A 17,539-nucleotide genomic window follows, 5' to 3' on the forward strand; every position below is an offset into this window, starting at 1 on the left:
AGGGGGGTGTGGGTCAGTGAGTGTGTTGCCAGGGTGGTGTGGGTCAGGGTGGTGTGGGTTAGTGAGAGTGTGGCCAGGGTGGTGTGGGTCAGGGTGGTGTGGGTCAGTGAGAGTGTGGCCAGGGTGGTGTGGGTCAGTGAGAGTGTGGCCAGGGGGGTGTGGGTCAGTTAGAGTGTGGCCAGGGTGGTGTGGGTCAGTGAGAGTGTGGCCAGGGTGGTGTGGGTGAGATGAGAGTGTGGCCAGGGTGGTGTGGGTCAGTGAGAGTGTGGCCAGGGTGGTGTGGGTGAGATGAGAGTGTGGCCAGGGTGGTGTGGGTCAGTGAGAGTGTGGCCAGGGTGGTGTGGGTCAGTGAGAGTGTGGCCAGGGTGGTGTGGGTCAGTGAGAGTGTGGCCAGGGTGGTGTGGGTGAGATGAGAGTGTGGCCAGGGTGGTGTGGGTCAGGGTGGTGTGGGTCAGTGAGAGTGTGGCCAGGGTGGTGTGGTTCAGTGAGAGTGTGGCCAGGGTGGTGTGGGTCAGTGAGAGTGTGGTCAGGGTGGTGTGGGTCAGTGAGAGTGTGGCCAGGGTGGTGTGGGTCAGTGAGAGTGTGGCCAGGGTGGTGTGGGTCAGCGAGAGTGTGACCAGGGTGGTGTGGGTCAGGGGTATGTGGGTCAGTGAGAGTGTGGCCAGGGTGGTGTGGGTCAGTGAGAGTGTGGCCAGGGTGGTGTGGGTCAGTGAGAGTGTGGCCAGGATGGTGTGGGTCAGTGAGAGTGTGGGTCAGTGAGAGTGTGGCCAGGGTGGTGTGGGTCAGTGAGTGTGTGGCCAGGGTGGTGTGGGTCAGTGAGACTGTGGCCAGGATGGTGTGGGTCAGTGAGAGTGTGGGTCAGTGAGAGTGTGGCCAGGGTGGTATGGGTCAGTGAGTGTGTGGCCAGGGTGGTGTGGGTCAGTGAGAGTGTGGCCAGGGTGGTATGGGTCAGTGAGTGTGTTGCCAGGGTGGTGTGGGTCAGGGTGGTGTGGGTTAGTGAGAGTGTGGCCAGGGTGGTGTGGGTCAGGGTGGTGTGGGTCAGTGAGAGTGTGGTCAGGGTGGTGTGGGTCAGTGAGAGTGTGGCCAGGGTGGTGTGGGTCAGTGAGAGTGTGGCCAGGGTGGTGTGGGTCAGGGTGGTGTGGGTCAGGGTGGTGTGGGTCAATGAGAGTGTGGCCAGGGTGGTGTGGGTCAGGGTGGTGTGGGTCAGTGAGAGTGTGGCCAGGGTGGTGTGGGTCAGTGAGAGTGTGGCCAGGGGGGTGTGGGTCAGTGAGAGTGTGGCCAGGGTGGTGTGGGTCAGTGAGAGTGTGGCCAGGGTGGTGTGGGTGAGATGAGAGTGTGGCCAGGGTGGTGTGGGTCAGTGAGATTGTGGCCAGGGTGGTGTGGGTGAGATGAGTGTGTGGCCAGGGTGGTGTGGGTGAGATGAGAGTGTGGCCAGGGTGGTGTGGGTGAGATGAGAGTGTGGCCAGGGTGGTGTGGGTCAGGGTGGTGTGGGTCAGTGAGAGTGTGGCCAGGGTGGTGTGGGTCAGTGAGAGTGTGGCCAGGGTGGTGTGGGTCAGTGAGAGTGTGGTCAGGGTGGTGTGGGTCAGTGAGAGTGTGGCCAGGGTGGTGTGGGTCAGTGAGAGTGTGGCCAGGGTGGTGTGGGTCAGTGAGAGTGTGGCCAGGGTGGTGTGGGTCAGTGAGAGTGTGGCCAGGGTGGTGTGGGTCAGTGAGAGTGGCCAGGGTGGTGTGGGTCAGTGAGTGTGTGGCCAGGGTGGTGTGGGTCAGGGTGGTGTGGGTCAGTGAGAGTGTGGCCAGAGTGGTGTGGGTCAGTGAGAGTGTGGCCAGGGTGGTGTGGGTCAGTGAGAGTGTGGTCAGGGTGGTGTGGGTCAGTGAGAGTGTGGCCAGGGTGGTGTGGGTCAGTGAGAGTGTGGCCAGGGTGGTGTGGGTCAGTGAGAGTGTGGCCAGTGTGGTTGGGTCAGTGAGAGTGTGGCCAGGGTGGTGTGGGTCAGTGAGAGTGTGGCCAGGGTGGTGTGGGTCAGTGAGAGTGTGGCCAGGGTGGTGTGGGTCAGTGAGTGTGTGGCCAGGGTGGTGTGGGTCAGGGTGGTGTGGGTCAGTGGGAGCTTGGCCAGGGTGGTGTGGGTCAGTGAGTGTATGGCCAGGGTGGTGTGGGTCAGTGAGTGTGTGGCCAGGGTGGTGTGGGTCAGGGTGGTGTGGGTCAGTGAGAGCGTGGCCAGGGTGGTGTGGGTCAGGGTGGTGTGGGTCAGTGAGAGCGTGGCCAGGGTGGTGTGGGTCAGTGAGAGTGTGGCCAGGGTGGTGTGGGTCAGTGAGTGTGTGGCCAGGGTGGTGTGGGTCAGTGAGTGTGTGGCCAGGGTGGTGTGGGTCAGTGAGAGCGTGGCCAGGGTGGTGTGGGTCAGTGAGTGTGTGGCCAGGGTGGTGTGGGTCAGGGTGGTGTGGGTCAGTGAGAGCGTGGCCAGGGTGGTGTGGGTCAGTGAGAGTGTGGCCAGGGTGGTGTGGGTCAGTGAGTGTGTGGCCAGGGTGGTGTGGGTCAGTGAGTGTGTGGCCAGGGTGGTGTGGGTCAGTGAGTGTGTGGCCAGGGTGGTGTGGGTCAGGGTGGTGTGGGTCAGTGAGAGCGTGGCCAGGGTGGTGTGGGTCAGTGAGAGTGTGGCCAGGGTGGTGTGGGTCAGTGAGTGTGTGGCCAGGGTGGTGTGGGTCAGGGTGGTGTGGGTCAGTGAGAGCGTGGCCAGGGTTGTGTGGGTCAGTGAGTGTGTGGCCAGGGTGGTGTGGGTCAGGGTGGTGTGGGTCAGTGAGAGCGTGGCCAGGGTTGTGTGGGTCAGTGAGTGTGTGGCCAGGGTGGTGTGGGTCAGGGTGGTGTGGGTCAGTGAGAGCGTGGCCAGGGTGGTGTGGGTCAGTGAGAGTGTGGCCAGGGTGGTGTGGGTCAGTGAGTGTGTGGCCAGGGTGGTGTGGGTCAGTGAGTGTGTGGCCAGGGTGGTGTGGGTCAGGGTGGTGTGGGTCAGTGAGAGCGTGGCCAGGGTGGTGTGGGTCAGTGAGTGTGTGGCCAGGGTGGTGTGGGTCAGGGTGGTGTGGGTCAGTGAGAGCGTGGCCAGGGTGGTGTGGGTCAGTGAGAGTGTGGCCAGGGTGGTGTGGGTCAGTGAGTGTGTGGCCAGGGTGGTGTGGGTCAGTGAGTGTGTGGCCAGGGTGGTGTGGGTCAGGGTGGTGTGGGTCAGTGAGAGCGCGGCCAGGGTGGTGTGGGTCAGGGTGGTGTGGGTCAGTGAGTGTGTGGCCAGGGTGATGTGGGTCAGTGAGAGCGTGGCCAGGGTGGTGTGGGTCAGTGAGTGTGTGGCCAGGGTGGTGTGGGTCAGTGAGTGTGTGGCCAGGGTGGTGTGGGTCAGGGTGGTGTGGGTCAGTGAGAGCGTGGCCAGGGTGGTGTGGGTCAGTGAGTGTGTGGCCAGGGTGGTGTGGGTCAGGGTGGTGTGGGTCAGTGAGAGTGTGGCCATGGTGGTGTGGGTCAGGGTGGTGTGGGTCAGTGAGAGTGTGGCCAGGGTGGTGTGGGTCAGGGTGGTGTGGGTCAGTGAGAGTGTGGCCAGGGTGGTGTGGGTCAGTGAGAGTGTGGCCAGGGTGGTGTGGGTCAGTGAGAGCGTGGCCAGGGTGGTGAGGGTCAGGGTGGTGTGGGTCAGTGAGAGCGTGGCCAGGGTGGTGTGGGTCAGTGAGTGTGTGGCCAGGGTGGTGTGGGTCAGTGAGAGCGTGGCCAGGGTGGTGAGGGTCAGTGAGACTGTGGCCAGGGTGGTGTGGGTCAGTGAGAGCGTGGCCAGGGTGGTGTGGGTCAGGGTGGTGTGGGTCAGTGAGTGTGTGGCCAGGGTGGTGTGGGTCAGGGTGGTGTGGGTCAGTGAGAGTGTGGCCAGGGTGGTGTGGGTCAGTGAGTGTGTGGCCAGGGTGGTGTGGGTCAGTGAGTGTGTGGCCAGGGTGGTGTGGGTCAGGGTGGTGTGGGTCAGTGAGAGCGTGGCCAGGGTGGTGTGGGTCAGTGAGAGCGTGGCCAGGGTGGTGTGGGTCAGTGAGAGCGTGGCCAGGGTGGTGTGGGTCAGTGAGAGTGTGGCCAGGGTGGTGTGGGTCAGGGTGGTGTGGGTCAGTGAGTGCGTGGCCAGGGTGGTGTGGGTCAGTGAGTGTGTGGTCAGGGTGGTGTGGGTCAGGGTGGTGTGGGTCAGTGAGAGCGTGGCCAGGGTGGTGAGGGTCAGGGTGGTGTGGGTCAGTGAGAGCGTGGCCAGGGTGGTGTGGGTCAGGGTGGTGTGGGTCAGGGTGGTGTGGGTCAGTGAGTGTGTGGCCAGGGTGGTGTGGGTCAGTAAGTGTGTGGCCAGGGTGGTGTGGGTCAGTGAGTGTGTGGCCAGGGTGGTGAGGGTCTCTGCTGATGCTGCAAATTATACGCTGACTGCGACCTGAGTGGAGATAACTTGGATCAAGATTAACTTTTGAAGTAAAATTCTTACAAATCCATTTTAATGTGTGTCTGTAATGAATGTCTGCAGGCTTTGATGCGTTCAAAGATTTTGTAACCAATTTTACTTTGGTTTCTCTTCATTTGTAGCACCCTTCCATGGCTATTGTGAAAGGCGCTGGTTTAGTAATGAAAGCTATTATTGAGGTGAGTGTTGGTTGAGTCTGAACTCTACAGTACAGTTTAGAGATACAGCATGGAAACAGGCCCTTCGACCCATCGAGTCCGTGTCGACCAGTGATCCCCGCGCACTAACACCACCCTACAAACAATGGGGGCAATTTACAATCTTACCAAGCCAATTGGCCTACAAACCTGGACGTCTTTGGGGTGTGGGAGGAAACCGGAGCTCCTGGGGAAAACCCACACAGGTCACAGGGAGAACTTACAAACTCGGTACAGACAGCGCCCGTAGTCAGGATGGAACCCGGGTCTCCGGCGCTGTGAGGCAGCAGCTCTACCCGCTGCACCACCACGCCACCCTTCTATAATTTCTACCCATCATGTTCTGTCCCAGCAAAACTTTCAACTAATTTACTGTTTAATCTTTAAAATTATTAGAAAGTTAAATATATATTAAGTATACACTGATGAGCCAAAACATTATGGCCACTGACGGGTGAAGTGAATAACATTGATTATCTTGTTACAATGGCACCTGTCAAGGGGTGGGATATATTAGGCAGCAAGTGAACAGTCAGTTCCTGAAGTTGACGTGTTGGAAGCAGGAGAAATGGGACAGGAGTAAAGACCTGAGCGATTTTTACAAGGGCCAAATTGTTCTGGCCAGACGACTGGGTCAGAGCATCTCTGAAACGGCAAGGCTTGTGGGGTGCTGCTAAAGGATCTGCTGTTAATGTTTTGGTGCCAGATTCCACAGGACACCTTCAGGGGTCTTGTAGAGTCCGTGCCTCGGCGGGTCGGCGCTGTTTTGTTGGGACACGAAGGACTCAAATTTGAGGAGGGATATTCTTGTTGCTATTGAGGGCGTGCAGCATAGTTTCACTAGGTTAATCCCGGAATGGCGGGACTGTCGTATGTTGAAAGACTGGAGCGACTAGGCTTGTATACACTAGAATTTAGAAGGATGAGAGGGGATCTTATCGAAACCTATAAGATTATTAAGAGGTTGGACACATTAGAGGCAGGAAACATGTTCCCAATGTTGGGGGAGTCCAGAACCAGGGGCCATAGTTTAAGAATAAGGGGTAGGCCATTTAGAACGGAGGTGAGGAAAAACTTTTTCAGTCGGAGAGTTGTGAATCTGTGGAATTCTCTGCCTCAGAAGGCAGTGGAGGCCAATTCTCTGAATGCATTCAAGAGAGAGCTAGATAGAGCTTGTAAGGATAGCGGAGTCAGGGGGTATGGGGAGAAGGCAGGAACGGGGTACTGATTGAGAATGATCAGCCATGATCACATTGAATGGCGGTGCTGGCTCGAAGGGCCGAATGGCCTCCTCCTGCACCTATTGTCTATTGACCAAAAGCATATTTTGCCTGATGGGAGAGGGGAGAAGAGGGAGTGGACGGTGTGCAACTTGTTGCTGATTTGATGAACGTCCAGATGCTTTGGGATCTTGTGAAGTCTAAACCCCAGTTTTGTTTGTTTCAAACAAGGAAGGTGACAAGGAAATAGCCACAAAGATGCAGGAGCTGGCCCTCAGTGAGGGTGCTCTCCCCTGCCATCTGCACACGTCGATGTTCACCATCAGCTCAGACCAGCGCATGTTGACTAATAGGTAAGTTCATCTTGTGGCACAACTTCAATTATTAGAAACACAGACGTGTAGGACAATAACTGCATGTGCTGGTTCAAATCGAAGGTAGACACAACATGCTGGAGTAACTCAGCAGGTCAGGCAGCATCTCGGGAGAGAAGGAATGGGTGACGCTTCGGGTCGAGACCCTTTTTCAGACTGATGTCAGGGGGGCGGGACAAAGGAAGGTTATAGGTGGAGACAGGAAGATAGAGGGAGAACTGGGAAGGGGGAGGGGAAGGGAGGGACAGAGGAACTATCTAAAGTTAGAGAAGTCAATGTTCATACCGCTGGGCTGCAAGCTGCCCAAGCGAAATATGAGGTGCTGTTCCTCCAATTTGCTGTGGGCCTCACTATGGCACTGGAGGAGGCTCATGACAGAAAGGTCAGACTGGGAGTGGGAGGGGGAGTTGAAGTGCTCGGCCACCGGGAGATCAGGTTGGTTAATGCGGACTGAGTGTCTCCACCCATATCCTTTCTTTGTCCCGCCCCCCTGACATCAGTCTGAAGAAGGGTCTCCACCCGAAACGTCATCCATACCTTCTCTCCTGAGATGCTGCCTGACCCGCTGAGTTACTCCAGCACTTTGTCTCCCTTAGAAACAGACAAAACGTGCAGAAATATTCCATTCGGCCCTTCGAGCCAGCACCGCATTTCAATATGATTGATCATGGCTGATCATCGACAATCAGTACCCCTGTTCTGCTTTTTCCCCATATCTCTTGATTCTGTTAGCTCTAAGAGCTCTATCTAACTCTCTCTTGAAAACATCCAGTGAATTTTCCTCCACTGCCTTCTGTGGCAGAGAATTCCACAGATTCACAACTCTCTGGGTGAAAAAGTTTTTCCTCATCTCCGTTCTAAATGGCCTCCCCCTTATTCTTAAACTGTGACCCCTGATTCTGGTCTCCCCAACATGGGGAACATTTTTCCTGCATCTAGCCTGTCCAATCCCTTAAGAATTTTATATGTTTCTATAAGATCTCCTCGTATCCTTCTAAATTCCAGTGAATACAAGCCCAGTCGATCCAGTCTTTCATCATATGTCAGTCCCTCCATCCCCGGAATTAACCCGGTGAACCTACGCTGCACTCCCTCAATAGCAAGAATGTTCTTCCTCAAATTAGGAGACCAAAACTGCGCACAATAGTCCAGCAAGTGTGGCCTCACCAGGGCCCTGTACAACTGGAGTAGGTCCTCCTTGCTCCTATACTCAGATCCGCTCACTATATGTTCTATAAGATCCCCTCTCATCCGTCTAAATTTGTTTTATTGATGAGCATTTGTGTATGGATGAGCATTTCTAGGTTTAGTTTAGTTTAGAGATACAGCGCGGTTAGATAGAGCTCTTCATGATAGTGGAGTCAAAGGATATGGGGAGAAGGCAGGAAGGGGGTACTGATTGTGGATGATCCGCCATGATCACAGTGAATGGCGTTGCTGGCTCGAAGGGCCGAATGGCCTCCTCCTGCACCTCTTGTCTAGGGTCCAACAGGCCCTTTTGGCCCACCGGGTCCGCGCCGACCAGCGATCCCCGTACATTAACACTATCCTACACCACTGGGGACAAATTTTTTCTACATTTACCAAGCCAATTAACCGACAGACCTGCACGTCTTTGGAATGTGGGAGGAAACCGAAGATCTCGGAGAAAACCCACGCAAGTCACGGGGAGAACGTACAAACTCCATACAGATGGAACCCGGGTCTCCGGCGCTGCATTCGCTGCAAGGCAGCAACTCTACCGCTGCGCCACCGTTCCGCCATTTGGACTAATGACGGAATTACTCTGTTTCAGGCAGTTAAGTCGACATCTGGTGGGACTCTGGACAGCTGAAAATCCAACTGCCTTGAATTTATTAAAGCGGATATTGGTAAGTAATTTTTTTTTTAAACAGTTTGGGCTTTAGAGATACGGTGTTGAAACAGACCCATTGGCCCATCGAATCCGCGCCGACGACCATCAGCCCGAACGCTAGCACAATCCCACACACGATGCAGAATAAACAGCTTACAGTTTAGTTCATTGAGCTTATAGTTGAGTTTATTGTCGCGTGTACCGAGACACAGTGAAAAGCTTTTGTGGCGTGCTAACCAGTCAGAGGAAAGACAATACATGACTAGGGACAGTTTACAATTTACAGAAGCCAATTAACCTGCAAATCTGTACGTCTTTGGAGTGGGAGGAAGCCGGAGCACCCGGTTAGAAAGGAGAAGAGGAGGAATGTCTTTACAGACAATAGGTGCAGGATTAGGCCATTCGGCCCCTCGAGCCCGCACCGCCATTCACCGTGATCGTGGCTGATCATCCACAATCAGTACCCCGTTCCTGCCTTCTCCCCATATCCCTTGAACTCCGCTATCTTTAAGAGCTCCATCCAACTCTCTCTTGAAAGCATCCAGAGAATTGGCCTCCACTACTTTCTGATCTTTGGACCATTCTTAATCATGTGTGTGACCAAAAATATGAAGAATTATGGAATACTCCTCTTCTAATTCTGAAAGCATCCCTGGTATATTGTTTTGTAGTGTATATAGGACTTGTATATGTCGAAGTTTATCAAGTGAAATTTTTATATGTTGCTAGACCAAGTGGAAGTGTTGGGCCCAAACCTGCATTGGTGCAACACCCTCTTCTCCCCTCCCCCTCCCCCTCCCCTTCCCTCCCCCTCCCCCCCCCCGCCCCCCCCCTCCTCCCCCTACCTCCTCTTTCCACCTCCTTCCTCCCCCTCCCTCCTCCCCTACCTCCTCTTTCCCCCTCCCTCCACCCACCTCCTCCATCCCCCTCAACCCCCCTTATCCTCCCTCCTACCCCCTCCCTCCCATCCCTCCACACCCCTCCCTCCCGAGGAGATAGATTTAAACTTTAAAATGTGAATAACTTTAAAAATGTAACACCAATTTCGATGAAACTTCTTCCATTAGCACCAAATTTTTGTCGCGCTATCGTGTACCGTTTTGGCTGTAGTTCAGGAACAAACAAACAAACAAACAAACGAGGGTTTTAGTGTATAGATGTTGACAATGTTTGTTTAGGGTCAGAGGTTACATATGACTGGTCACGTGTGTGACCTCACACGGAAGCAATGTTTTCATGATTCAGTTTTACCTTACAAACTGTGACTTAAAAAAAAACTACGATCGTCATATCTTTAGCAGACGTGCATTATAGTTCTGCAGGTAGTTAAATAGCAATGGATAAGATTAATCTCTCACAAGAATTCTTTAATGTATCGCTTTTATGTGATGCCGCCTGGTCACGTGTGTGGCATTTTGGTTCACTTCCCAAAGAACTCAGAGAGTTGTGAATCTGTGGAATTCTCTGCCTCAGAAGGCAGTGGAGGCCAATTCTCTGGATGCTTTCAAGAGAGAGCTAGATAGAGCTCTTAAGGATAGCAGAGTCAGGGGAGAAGGCAGGAACGGGGTACTGATTGAGAATGATCAGCCATGATCACATTGAATGGCGGTGCGTACAGGCTCGAAGGGCTGAATGGCCTCCTCCTGCACCTATTGTCTATTGAATGGCCCTTTTGTACTTTTATGTACTTTTGGTATTTTTGTATAATTTTTGCACTTAAAGTTAATTATTTCTAATTTTTAGCCGACAGGCTTATTGGCGTACCTCGACAGCACAGAGTCAGTACCGGAGAGAGAGGCCGACAGGATGCACATCAGGGACAATCTCAAAATCGCCGCAGTAAGTTAAATAGAGTCTGTTTGTTTACAAAATGTCGCAAGAAATGAAATCATGGAGCGACTAGCCTTGTATACACTGGAATTTAGAAGGATGAGAGGGGATCTTATCGAAACGTATAAGATTATTAAGGGGTTGGACACGTTAGAGGCAGGAAACATGTTCCCAATGTTGGGGGAGTCCAGAACAAGGGGCCACAGTTTAAGAATAAGGGGTAGACCATTTAGAACTGAGATGAGGCAAAACTTTTTCAGTCAGAGAGTTGTGCATCTGTGGAATTCTCTGCCTCAGAAGGCAGTGGAGGCCAATTTTCTGAATGCATTCAAGAGAGAGCTAGATAGAGCTCTTAAGGATAGCGGAGTCAGGGGGTGTGTGGAGAAGGCAGGAACGGGGTACTGATCGAGAATGATCAGCCATGATCACATTGAATGGTGGTGCTGGTCGGGTGATCTACCCCGTGTCAGGGCTCGTCGAACCTCGTGCGGCTTTTGGAGCTTCCCGACATCGGTCTCAACCCGAGACTGCGAGCCGCTCAATGTTAAAGTCCGCAGGAGCGTCGATCCCTGGCGATTCTTTTGTGCAGTTCCTTTCTACAGATTTAAGGTGGTGTTCAGGTTCGGAAGTGATTGCAGTGTGACGATCCCTCTCCTCCAACAGCACGCTCTTAATCTTTGACACGTTCCTCACTCTGCCTCTTGTAAACTATCGTCTCCTGCCGTTTAATGCATTCCATTATGGATAAATTAAAGGCACAACATTTGAAAAATATTGACAATTCTGGAAGCATTCTCTCTTTCTGCACTGCGTATTGTTAATTTCTTGGTTTTTATTTTTCTCACCAGGATCAATACGGGAAATCTGGCAAGGTTCCGGAGTGGCAGCGTCGAGCTGGGCGGGCAGTGAAGGAGGTGGAGAAATTTGCCAAAGACCAAGTGGATGTACTTTTATTGCACTGGAGGGATAGAATGGGCATCGTTCAAAAAGAGGTGAGAGTATTCTCCTCGCGCTAACGCCGTGAGGGGTATTTACAAGGATGTTGCCAGGGCCAGACGGTGTGAGCTACAGGCAGAAATTGAGCAGGCTTGGACTCTGGTCCCTGGAGCGCAGGAGGACGAGGGGTGATCTTACAGAAGTGTAGACGTTCATTGGAATTCTCTGCCTCAGAAGGCAGTGGAGGCCAATTCTCTGAATGCATTCAAGAGAGAGCTGGATAGAGCTCTTAAGGATAGCGGAGTCACGGGATATGGGGAAAAGGCAGGAACGGTGTACTGATTGAGAATGATCAGTCAAGATCACATTGAATGGTGGTGCTGGCTCGAAGGGCCAAATGGCCTCCTCCTGCACCTATTGTCTATGAGAGGAATAGATCGGGTAGACGCCAAGAGTATGTGAATCGAGGACCAGAAGACATAGGTTTAAGGTGAAGGGGAAAAGATTTAATAGGAATCTGAGGGGTAACTTTTTCACACAGAGGGTGGTGGGTGTATGAAACAAGCTGCCAGAGGAGGTAGTTGAGGCTGGGATTATCCCAACGTTTAAAAAGCAGTTAGACAAGTACATGTTGAAAGACTTAAGCGACTAGGCTTGTATACGCTGGAATTTAGAAGGATGAGAGGAGATCTTATCGAAACGTATAAGATTATTAAGGGGTTGGACACGTTAGAGGCAGCAAACATGTTCCCAATGTTGGGGGAGTCCAGAACCAGGCGCCACAGTTTAAGAATAAGGGGTAGGCCATTTAGAACTGAGATGAGGAAAATCATTTTCAGTCAGAGAGTTGTAAATCTGTGGAATTCTCTACCTCAGAAGGCAGTGGAGGCCAATTCTCTGGATGCATTCGAGAGAGAGCTGGATAGAGCTCTTAAGGATAGTGGAGTCAGGGTGTATGGGGAGAAGGGAGGAACGGGGTACTGATTGTGAATGATCAGCTACGAACACATTGAATGGCGGTGCGTACAGGCTCGAAGGGCTGAATGGCCTCCTCCTGCACCTATTGTCCATTGCCTATTGTCTATACATGGATAGGACAGGTTTGGAGGGATATGGACCAAACGCAGGCAGGTGGGACTAGTGTAGCTGGGACATGTTGGCTGTTGTGGGCAAGTTGGGCCGAAGGGCCTGTTGCCAAGCTGTATCACTCTATGACTCTATGAGGACAATAATTTAAAAAACAGGATGTAATGCTGAGGCTGTATAAGGCGCTGGTCAGGCCGCACTTGGAATATTGTGAGCAATTATGGGCACCTTATCTGAGGAAGGATGTGCTGGCTCTGGAGAGGGTCCAGAGGAGGTTTACAAGAACGATCCCAGGAATGAGTGGGTTAACACATGATGAGCGTGTGTCGGCACTGGGCCTGTACTCGCTGGAGTTTAGAAGGATGAGGGGGGACCTCATTGAAACTTCACCGAATAGTGAGCGGCCTGGATAGAGTGGATGTGGAGAGGATGTTTCCACTAGTGGGAGAGTCTAGGGCCAGAGGTCACAGCCTCAGAATTAAAGAATGTTCGTTGAGAAAGAGATGAGGAGGAATTTCTTTAGACAGAGGGCGGTGAATCTGTGGAATTCATTGCCACAGAAAGCTGTGGACGCTAAGTCAATGGATATTTTTGGCCGGTCACGGTGGCGCAGCGGTAGAGTTGCTGCCTTAAAGCGCTCGCAGCGCCGGAGACCCGGGTTCCATCCCGACTACGGGTGCCGTCTGTACGGAGTTTGTACGTTCTCCCCGTGACCTGCGTGGGTTTTCTCCGAGATCTTCGTATTCCTCCCACACTCCAAAGACGTACAAGTTTGTAGGCTAATCGGCTTGGTAAATGTAAAAATTGTCCCGTGCGTGTGTAGGATGGTGTTAATGTGCGGGGATCGCTGGTCGGCGCCGTCCCGAACGGCCTGTTCCCGCGCTGTAATCTCTAAACCAACAGAGGGCACGGACTCTGTGAGGAGTCTAACGGTACCGGAATGTTCCGCCTAGGCCGCCGAGGGAGAGGCCGAGATACCGGCCCGCAAAGTCGGCTATGGGAATGGATCTGCCGGCTCTGGCCGCGGGCGGGCGGAAAATTCAACCCGGCGATTGGCCGCGGAAGTCCCAATGAGCGTAGCGTAGGTTTACTAGGTTAATTCCCGGAATGGCGGGACTGTCGTATGTTGAAAGACTGGAGCGACTAGGCTTGTATACACTGGAATTTAGAAGGATGAGAGGAGATCTTATCGAAACGTATAAGATTATTAAGGGTTGGACACGTTAGAGGCAGGAAACATGTTCCCAATGTTGGGGGAGTCCAGAACAAGGGGCCACAGTTTAAGAATAAGGGGTAGGCCATTTAGAACGGAGATGAGGAAAAACTTTTTCAGTCAGAGAGTTGTGAATCTGTGGAATTCTCTGCCTCAGAAGGCAGTGGAGGCCAATTCTCTGAATGCATTCAAGAGAGAGGTAGATAGAGCTCTTAAGGATAGCGGAGTCAGGGGGTATGGGGAGAAGGCAGGAACGGGGTACTGATTGAGAATGATCACATTGAATGGCGGTGCTGGCTCGAAGGGCCGAATGGCCTACTCCTGCACCTGTTGTCTATTCTATATTGTCTATTGAGATCGGGCTCCTCCCCCGGCCGATCTGGCGCAGAATTGTAAAGTGGACTGCAGGGGGATTTCAAGTGCACTCTCGTAATTTTGTCCCAATTAAAGGAGGTGTCGGACCACCAGTTGCCTGAAAATCGGTGGTTGACTTGTATAAAACAATGAAATCCTTTCCTTCGAAAAGCCTGTATAGATTGGAGCTTCAATTAAACTTGCCTATCATTTGATGAAAGAATGGGATGACTGGGCTTGTATTCACTGGAATTTAGAAGGATGAGAGGGGATCCTATAGAAACATAAAGTCTTAAGGGATTGGACAGGCTAGCTACAGGAAACATGTTCCCGATGTTGGGGGAGTCCAGAACCAGGGGCCACAGTTTAAGACCATGGTAGGCCATATAGGACAGAGATGAGGAAAAACTTTTTCACCCAGAGTGTTGAGAATCTGTGGAATTCTCTGCCACAGAAGGCAGTGGAGGCCAATTCACTGGATGTTTTCAAGAGAGAGTTAGATAGAGCTCTTAGGGCTAACGGAATCAAGGGATATAGAGAGAAGGCAGGGACGGGGTACTGATTGTGAATGATCAGCCATGATCACATTGAATGGCGGTGCTAGCTCGAAGGGCCGAATGCCCTCCTCCTGCACCTATTTTCTATGATTAACAATTTTAAGATTAACACGAGGAGAAGAATTCATGAGATTTTGAACTGAGCCGCTGTAAATCAGCAAATTCCATTTCTGATTTGTTAGCAAATATTGACGGCCTCTGTTGACAACGTTTGGTTTCCTCCTGCTTTGAAAGTTTAATTTTGTTTTTCCCTCCCATTGTTCTTGATTCGAAAGCAGGATAGGAATAATCTGGTGAGTATGAGCTGCCTTTTATTGCCTTGTGCTTGTGCATGCTGGCGTGTATTGTCCGCACGTGGTGCACTTACTTTCCGTGTGTTCGGCCTGGTCCTTTCTGAAGCCATCACTGGGTGGTCACTTGTGCTTTTTCAACCTGGTGATTAAAAAAAAAATTCTTCCTATCTCTATCTAAAAAAAAATGTTTCAACTGTGTTGGAAACTGGATGCAGCCATGAAGATGTTGGCCTGAAATGCACTCTGTTCACCGAGTTAGAGTCATCGAGCCATAGATCGATACAGTGGAAACAGGCCCCTCGGCCCTACTCGCCCACACCGGCCAGTCTCGACCCGAAACGTCACCCATGATCAGCCATGATCACATTGAATGGTGGTGCTGGCTCAAAGGGCCGAATGGCCTACTCCTGCACCTATTGTCTATTCAGACTGCAGAAGAGTCTTGATCTGAAACGCCACCCATTCCTTCTCTCCCGAGATGCTGCCTGACCCGCTGAGTTACTCCAGCACTCTGTGAAACGACACCTATCCATGTTCTCCAGAGATGCTGCCTGAGCCGCTGAGTTACTCCAGCACTCTGTGAAACGTCACCTATCCATGTTCTCCACAGAGATGCTGCCTGACCCTCTGAGTTACTCCAGCACTCTGTGAAACGTCACCTATCCATGTTCTCCACAGATGCTGCCTGACCCGCTGAGTTACTCCAGCACTCTGTGAAACGTCACCTATCCATGTTCTCCACAGATGCTGCCTGACCCGCTGAGTTACTCCAGCACTCTGTGAAACGTCACCTATCCATGTTCTCCACAGATGCTGCCTGACCCGCTGAGTTACTCCAGCAGTCTGTGAAACGTCACCTATCCATGTTCTCCACAGATGCTGCCTGACCCGCTGAGTTACTCCACCATTTTGTGTCGACCTTTGATTTAAAACCAGCATTTGCAGTTTTTTTTCTCCCTACTGGCCTTTGATTAAACATGGCCGAAGGGCCTGTTTAACTGCTGTGTGATGACTCTGACTTCAAAACTATGAATTAATAAAAATATATATACTAATGCTGCATCACATTCCTCTCAGGCTGCATGTCTCGTGTTTCATGATTTGTCTCTTGTTGGGTGTTGATCATTTATCCTTTTCAGAAGATGGAATCTCAAAGATATAATTTTAAATGCAGTGTGTGATGATTGGGGTTTGGATGATTGGGTAACACGCATCTGCAAATTGTGAAGAGTTGAGTGTAAATATCCGTGTTGTCTCATTCATTCAAGTTTCTCTTGGATTTTCAGAACCCCAACCAAAAGCCAGTTGTTTTAAGAAAAAGACGTCAAAGGATTAAAATAGAAGCAAACTGGGATCTCTTCTATTATAAGTAAGGCATTAATATTTTGTACTTTGTCCTTTTTTTTTCCACCAGGGCAATATGTGTTATTTGTAGGATATGTTTATTTTACTGTAGGTAGGCACAAAATGCCAGAGTAACTCAGCGGGTCGGGCAGCATCTCGGGAGAGAAGGAATGGGTGACATAGAAACATAGGCGGTCAAAGTGGCGCAGCGGTAGAGTTGCTGCCTCACAGCGAATGCAGCGCCCGAGACCCGGCTTCCATCTTGACTACGGGTGCCGTCTGTACAGAGTTTGTACGTTCTCCCCGTGACCCGCGTGGGTTTTCTCCGAGATCTTCGGTTTCCTCCCACACTCCAAAGACGTACAGGTTTGTAGGTTAATTGGCTTGGTAAATGTAAAAATTGGCCCTAGAAGGGTATCAGATAGTGTTAGTGTGCGGGGATCGCTGGTCAGCGCGGACCCGGTGGGCGCTGTATCTCTAAACTAAACTAAAGAAACGTAGAAAATAGGTGCAGAAGGAGGCCATTTGGCCCTTCGAGCCAGCACCACCATTCATTGTGATCATCCACAATCAGTAACCCGTGCCTGCCTTCTCCCCATATCCCTTGATTCCACTAGCCCCTAGAGCTCTATCTAACTCTCTTTTAAATCCATCCAGTGAATTGGCCTCCACTGCCCTCTGTGGCAGAGAATTCCACAAATTCAAAACTCTCTGGGTGAAAAAGTTTTTTCTCGCCTCAGTTTTAAATGGCCTCCCCTTTATTCTTAGACTGTCGTTTCGGGCCGAGGCCCTTATTCAGTCTGAAGAAGGGTTTCGACCCGAAACGTCGCCCATTCCTTCTCTCCTCAAGATGCTGCCCTGACCCGCTGAGTTACTCCACCATTTTGTGTCTATCTTCGATTTTAACCAGCATCTGCAGTTTTTTTCCCCACACATGTTTATTACCGTCTTCACTCACCCCCCCCCCCCCCCCCCATGGCATTTGTGTTGAAGAAGATGGTTGCTGTTGTAAAATGCTCATGTTGGTATCTTGCTGAATTTGCAACTACAGCACAAGTTTCCGTTTTGCCATTGATTGTAGAAGCTGAGAACAGTGAGTGATGCAGGGTGGACAACCTGCCCACACCGACCAACATATCCCATCTACATTAGTCCCACCTGCCTCTGTATGGCCCATATCCCTCTAGTCCATGTACCTGTCCAAATGTCCGGCATGGTGGCGCTGCGGTAGAGTTGCTGCCTCACAGCGATCCTGACTACGGGCGCTGAATGTACGGAGTTTGTACGTTCTCCCGGTGATCTGCATGGGTTTTCTCCGAGATCTTCGTTATCCTCCCGTACTCCAAAGACGTACAGGCTTGTAGGTTAATTGGCTTGGTAAATGTAAAAAAAAAAAAATTGTCCCTAGTGGGTGTAGGATAGTGTTAGTGTGCGGGGATCACTGGTCGGCGCGGACCTGGTGGGCCGAAAGGGGCTGTTTCCACGCTGTATCTCTAAACCAAACTAAAGTGAACACTGTGACAGCAGTTGCCTCAACTACCTGCTCGGTTGGGATAGAGCAACAAAATGAGGAGGTTTCAGTGAGAGGGCCCGCCGTCAGACCCGGGCGATGGTGACGAAGGCTTGCTGGTTGTGGGCAGGTCTGTAGATTGGAAGAGAAGATAACATGACTGGAAGTGAGCAGACGCTGCTGGAAATTCTCGCAGGCTGATAAAGTGCAAAGCCTGGTTATCTGTTGTAGCAGCCGGGTCACAGGACTAGTGCGTGGAGAAGATGTGCTTCCTTCAGCTTCCTTGCACCTTGCTGGATCAGTGCAAGAGGAAGAGGGTCATGGAGCGACTCGCCCA

The 17,539-nt window shown here is 51.8% G+C and overlaps 1 protein-coding gene across 6 annotated transcripts in view; it reads left to right on the plus strand.

Moving 5' to 3' along the window:
• Positions 1-17,539, plus strand: part of dnajc13 (dnaJ homolog subfamily C member 13) — a 187,899-nt gene that overhangs the window by 73,763 nt on the left and 96,597 nt on the right. For 4 of the 6 annotated variants that reach the window (XM_078413988.1, XM_078413962.1, XM_078413998.1 and 1 more), the window contains exons 15-21: positions 4,556-4,612; positions 6,082-6,203; positions 8,020-8,095; positions 9,823-9,918; positions 10,758-10,901; positions 14,331-14,348; positions 15,635-15,717. In XM_078413988.1, coding sequence (XP_078270114.1) covers positions 4,556-4,612; positions 6,082-6,203; positions 8,020-8,095; positions 9,823-9,918; positions 10,758-10,901; positions 14,331-14,348; positions 15,635-15,717 — 596 coding nt within the window. The remainder of the gene's footprint in view (positions 1-4,555; positions 4,613-6,081; positions 6,204-8,019; positions 8,096-9,822; positions 9,919-10,757; positions 10,902-14,330; positions 14,349-15,634; positions 15,718-17,539) is intronic. The other 2 variants (XM_078413969.1, XM_078413979.1) reach the window with 2 other exon arrangements.

The sequence above is a fragment of the Rhinoraja longicauda genome, chromosome 2, assembly GCF_053455715.1.
Source record: "Rhinoraja longicauda isolate Sanriku21f chromosome 2, sRhiLon1.1, whole genome shotgun sequence".
Lineage (NCBI taxonomy): Eukaryota > Metazoa > Chordata > Chondrichthyes > Rajiformes > Arhynchobatidae > Rhinoraja > Rhinoraja longicauda.